General features: G+C 55.7%; 1 protein-coding gene across 1 annotated transcript; it reads left to right on the top strand.

The window, feature by feature from the left end:
• Positions 1-2,529: 2,529 nt before the first annotated feature.
• On the top strand, positions 2,530-5,560 carry LOC123097995 (transcription factor bHLH30; the record flags this gene model as incomplete). Its single annotated transcript, XM_044519862.1, is given in 2 exon segments — positions 2,530-3,287; positions 4,702-5,560. Coding segments are annotated over 2 exon segments (1,221 nt in total). The 3' UTR covers positions 5,227-5,560.
• Between the last annotated feature and the right edge of the window lie 436 nt (positions 5,561-5,996).

The following is a 5,996-nucleotide window of genomic DNA, read 5'->3' as shown; positions in this document are numbered from 1 at the left end:
GACCCGCGGCGCCGGACGCGACGCCGAAGCGCTGCCGGAAGCACCGCCGCCAACGCGAGCACCGTCCCGCACCACCACCATGCCGCCCGCTGCCCGTTGAACACCACCATCGCTGGCCTGCTCCGGGGCGCCGCCGCACCCGGCATCCAGCGCCGCGGCCAGCCGCGGGATCTGGCCCGCGCCAAACTCCACGAGAGGGGGACGAAGGGGCCCGCCGCCGCCGGCGACGCCCGGGCTTCGCCCGGCCGCGCCCTTTGGGGCCGGCGAGGGAGGAGGGGGGAGGCAGAGGGGAGCTCGGCGGCGGAGATTTTGGGGCCCTCCCGGCGCCTCGCGGGTGGCGGCGGGGGAGGGAGGGAGGGACCTCCCACCCATTTGTCAACTTTTTCGTCTACTAATAATCATCAAGTTGCAATAGATAATTAAGCCAAGTCGGAGCTAGCTAGCATGCATCATGAGTGAAACTTCTACTTGGCTATTGACACCTCCCGTTTTCCGCGCGGAAAGGAAAACAGGGAGGAGGCGAAACTAGCTATACATACACACACATTATATATACTGCTATATACTCCCTCCGTCCTTTAAAGAGTGTACTTCCAACTTTGTTGGAGGGTTAGACTATTTTGAAGTTTGACCGAGTTTGTATAAAAATATGTCAATTTTTATGAAACCAAATACATATATGATGAAAATATATTTTATCATGAATCTAATGCTACTAATTTGATGACATAAATATTTTTGTATTATTATATAAAGACGGTCAAACATAAAAAGGTTTGACTTTCCAACAAAGTTGGAAATACACTCGGACGGAGGGAGTACTCCCTCCGTTCGAAAATAGATGACCCGGGAGTATAAATAAACAAAGTTGCTATACGTCGTACAGTGGTCCGTCCATGGCTGGGTGGATCTTCTTCGTGACGACACACACGCGAAACATAAATACACGCAGGCTGGGCAGTGCAGCGCCAGTACTGGCTAGCAAAGCGGGAAGCGCGCATAGACAGAAGCGAGAGGCCGGGGCTCAAACGAGGAATGAATAAATGCGGCGGAGCCATGGCATGATGAGCTCACGTCGGCCGTTCTTGCCTGGACCGGCACTAGTTCCTCGATCGATTTATTCCACTGATCCTACTCTACTGGAGAGCCCCCGCGCGCGCGTAGTCGACCGGCCGATCGATCACGTTGCATGACGCACGTCGCCCGAGGCCACGAGCTGCCGCAGCGCAGATGGATGGCTTTTGGCCGCGATCTCTGATGCCTTCCTCCGGCCGCTCCCTGCACTGCCGCACTGTGCATGCCGACGTACTACGTATACGCCACCGGCCGGCCTGCGCCTGCGTGGACGGACGGGAAGGGGAGGGGAGGAATGCGGCATCAGGGGGTAGGAAGCCGCACCGCTTGTCGGGTTGCCTCGTTCCGCGCCGAGAATTACTAACCCCCAGCAGCAGCAGCAGCAGCCAGCCCAGCGAGCGACATCATCGTGTCGTCGACGCAGGGGCCTGGTGCGCATCATGGCGCCGGCCGGCCCGGGGATCTCATTCCGTCTCCTCATCCTCCGGTCCGGTCCAGTCCAGTCCAGTCCTCCTGGCTATGGCCTCCTCTCTTTAATCATGGGCTAAGATTTGAACTCGATAACCATAGTTGCTAGCTGCGGAGATGAGATGAGTGGTGCATTAGCCTGCGGCTGTTGGCGCGTGGATTCTCTGTTCGCTTCAATCCTGCGCCCACGCGGCCCTGGTCTGAGTACAGTAGCACTAACAAGATTGATTACTGCACTAGCTAGTGTATACAACTATACAAGTGCTAATCGCTGCGGCACCAGAGAGAGAGAGAGGAAGGGGAGGAGTGTATTCCAAGACACACACACAATGATTGTGTCTCTCGGGGAGGCGGGCGGGAGGAGGCGTGGATTGGTAAAGTGAAGGGGGTGCTGCAGAACATGGGCCTTGACCGACCCATACACATACGCATGGCACATACGTACAAAGGTATACTACTACTACTCTCCTATGTCGTCCCGCTCTCCTTCCATGCAATCTTTTGCCCTCCTCTTTCCCTGCTCTCTTTTTGCCTGGTGTCGATCAGCTCCATTTCCACACCCCACGGCCCCCTTTCTCCTCCTGTCTCCATTACTCCGGCCTAGTTATTATGTTACCCTACTAGCCTTTGCCCCCACAAGGCCATCGAAAGGCGTAGCAGCCAAGTTACACTACCAGGTCAGGTCAGGTCAGGTCTAGAGACCGCGGCCAGCCGGCCGGAGCCTTTTCTCTTCCTCTCTCCTCCCTCTCTGTGTGTGTGAGAGAGAGGGAGAGAGGAATCAGGGGGAGGAGGAGGTGGCCATAATTCTTGCGAGCTCGGGCAAGATCATAAGGGAAAGACAAAAAGGCCGAAAGGCGAATCATGCTGCCACATGCCACACCCTATACAAAAGCTAGCCCTAGACACACCAGCAGAAGCATCCATCTCACTCGATCGCCCACGCAAACTTACACCACACCACCATAGCTAGACTAGAACCAGAACTAGATCGATCCCGCACAAACGGCTTCGATCGTGCTGCCAGCTCCTCCGGATCGATCGATCGGTCGATGGGTGCTCACGGAGATCGCCGCCGCCACCGCCGCGAAGAGGTGGGGGTGCTACTGGACGAAGAGGAGGAGGAGCTCGAGCACCACGCCAGGGCTTGCGGTGGCGCCACGAGTGGGCTGGTGGATCAAGAATTGGGTGGCTGCCAAGAAGGTGGAGGGGGCATGGTGTTTGAAGCGAGCAGTAGCGTGGGGAGCGTGAGTGCGACCATGGGCCCGCCCCCGATCATGTGCTGGCCGCCGCCGGCCCCGTCGCTGTCGCCGCAGGAGCCACTCCACGGCGCGATCCACCACCACCACAACATAGGCATCGGCGGCCAGGGCCCCTTCTTCCCGTTGCTGCCGCCGCTGCCTCCGCAGCCTCCTCCTCCGCCGCCCTTCTTAGCCGACTTCTACGCCCGGCGCGCGCTCCAGTTCGCCTACGACCACTCGGGCGGCGCGTCGTCCTCGTCCGACCCGCTCGGCTTCGGCGCCGGGCTCTACATGGGGCACCACGGCTCCCCCGTCCACGGGATGATGATGCCGCCGCCCTTCGGGGCGTCGCCGTTCGGCGACTTCGGCCGGATGACCGCGCAGGAGATCATGGACGCCAAGGCGCTGGCCGCGTCCAAGAGCCACAGCGAGGCCGAGCGTCGCCGCCGCGAGCGCATCAACTCGCACCTGGCCCGCCTCCGCAGCCTCCTCCCCAACACAACCAAGGTACTGGCTCTGGCTGCATAATAGTGCACCACATATAAATTCATGCATGCAATGCATATCTCCAACTCTAGCATGCATATCTGCAATTCTTTCTGCACAGTGCACTGCATATAGCGAACCCAAAACATGTGTGTGCATGCGCGCGAACTCCAACACTCCATTGCTGGCTGGCTCCCCGGCCATTCCATTTCAGCATATTCTATGGTAAGGAGTGAGCTACTAGGAGACAAGGGGAGGGAGGTGAGCCGCCTAGTTGACGCGGAAAAGAGAGACCAGGAAGGAAACAAAAAGCTTGCGACTCGAGAGTTACTGCTGGGCGATGGCCTCTCCGAGGAGAGACAAGCGCGAGAGCTCGTGTCAGGTACACACACTCACAGAGCGCCGGCAGCAAAGATGAGAAAAGCTGACTGTCTCGAGATCCTGCTGGTTACCGCCCTACTCCCAAGAATTCTAGCCCCAGATCCTTCTACATACCTTTTAGCTAGCTAGCTAGCTCTTCCAAACCATACGAGTTATCCTATGCAACTGAGTATGATTAACAGTACTCTTTCATCTTTACCGGAGCGAGTACTCTTCCAAACCATACGAGTTATCCTATGCAACTGAGTATGATTAATAGTAGCATGGAGCGAGTCGGTTTTAGATTTGCACCTCAAAGTCTTTACGGTCAAAAGGCAGCAATGCAATGCGTTGTTACTGATCTGATGACTGTTCTAGTAGTGTTTGGTTCAAAAGTTTTTTGGTTTCTGGATGCTTATAATGACATGACATACTCCTACTACTAGCCCGTAATCCATGGATAACACGCACGCATCCTCCGGCTAGTGCATGCTGCACGTATAAGCCCCGCCCCAGGAGCACTGCACCGGCTAGCTAAGAAGGATTTGACCACGGGCGTGATAACGGAACAAGCATAAAGAATGCGGGTGCAGAGTGGTGATCGATGGTTTGGTGCCCCACTAAACCCCAAAAGGAAGAAACACAGATCGCTTGTGGAAGCGTGCATGCGAGCACCACCACCAGCAGGCAGGGCAGGGCAGGCGAGCCATGCACTAGCCATTTTTTGTGTATTGATTACGCGCGCGCTGTTATGCTTGTGCTCCCCTCGCTCCTGGTAGGAGGAGAGTGGAGGGGGAGACGTCGAGTGAGTCCCACGCTCGTCGGCTAGGAGACATGCATTCCACGGCACGAAGCCCTCCTTTTCCCCTGCATGCGTACGCCCCATCCATCATTCCCCCCAGCCTACCCCTTGCATGCATCATCCTCCTCCCATCATGCATGGTAGCTAGCGAGCTGTTTTTTTAACTAGTACTAATCAACTACTGGCAGCTCGCCCGCCGCCGTGCGCGCGTGCGTGCGTGCGTCCACTTTCCTTGTGATTTACTCCATGCATGCATGAATGTTTGGTGCGCAGACGGACAAGGCATCACTGCTGGCGGAGGTGATCCAGCACGTCAAGGAGCTCAAGCGGCAGACGTCGGAGATCCGGGAGGAGGCGTGCCCGCTCCCAACCGAGGCCGACGAGCTCACTGTCGACGCCTCCAGCGACGAGGACGGCCGCCTCCTCGTGCGCGCCTCGCTCTGCTGCGACGACCGCCCCGACCTCCTGCCGGACCTCATCCGCGCGCTCAAGGCGCTCCGCCTGCGCGCGCTCAAGGCCGAGATCACCACCCTCGGCGGCCGCGTCAAGAACGTGCTCGTCGTCACCGAGGACGACAGCATCGCGTGCGACGGGGACCAGCAGGACGAGGACGGCGGGATGCAGGCGCCCATGTCACCGCAGCACGCCGTCGCGTCCATCCAGGAGGCGCTCAGGGCGGTCATGGAGCGCACGTCGTCGTCGTCCGGTGCCGAGGACTCCGGGGGCTCCGCCAGCGGCGGGCTCAAGCGGCAGCGCACCACCAGCCTCTCGGCGATCCTAGAGAACAGGTCCATCTAGGCTAATTAACATCCACGTACGTACGGACGTGATGATCTATCTATCAGCTGATGTGCAAAACGGAACGGAACGAAACGAAACGAAACGGAAGGAAACAACAGTAAAACACAACGTACATGCACCACAGTATCCCATAGTTGATGACAGTAATACCGTTCAACTAGCTAGCTTAGCTACTAGTTTTGGGTCATAATATCTTCTCCAGAGTGTTGCTGTTTTTCACCTCTTCTCGTCTAGGTTTCTCCCCATTGATTTATATACTAGTGTTTTCTTTTGTTTGTGTGGTGTGTGTATCGATATCTCTGCATGTGATCGATCTCGGCGGTCAGTACAAGGCTTCTCTTTTCTCTCCTTGCTGGAGTTTAACATTTTAAAACAGTTTTGCTAGAACTCATCTAGATGAGATATAGTTTGGTCTCATTCACCTTTTATAGCCATTGGATGTGATGTTATAAGATGCGTGTGTCCTGACGTGGGTTGTACCTATTTTTGTTTTCAAGGTGAATGAGACCAAATTATATCTCATCTAAATGAGTTCTAGGCACATATACATTCAACTTCTCAGACTGCCAACGTTTTCAACCTGCAGATACCACTAGAATGCATGTTTATTACTCCTATCGATCTATATTACTTGTCGCTCAAATAGATTTATCTAGACGTATTTCAGTGATACATCTGTTTGATCGACAAGTAATATGGATTGGAGGGGGTAACTGATTTGACATGTAAGTATGGACTCATTATGTCTTACATCGTCTGTACGAGAC

This window comes from Triticum aestivum, chromosome 4D, assembly GCF_018294505.1.
Source record: "Triticum aestivum cultivar Chinese Spring chromosome 4D, IWGSC CS RefSeq v2.1, whole genome shotgun sequence".
Classification (NCBI taxonomy): domain Eukaryota; kingdom Viridiplantae; phylum Streptophyta; class Magnoliopsida; order Poales; family Poaceae; genus Triticum; species Triticum aestivum.
The sequence above is the reverse complement of the archived record's forward strand: the minus strand, read 5'-3'. Positions and strand labels throughout refer to the sequence as shown.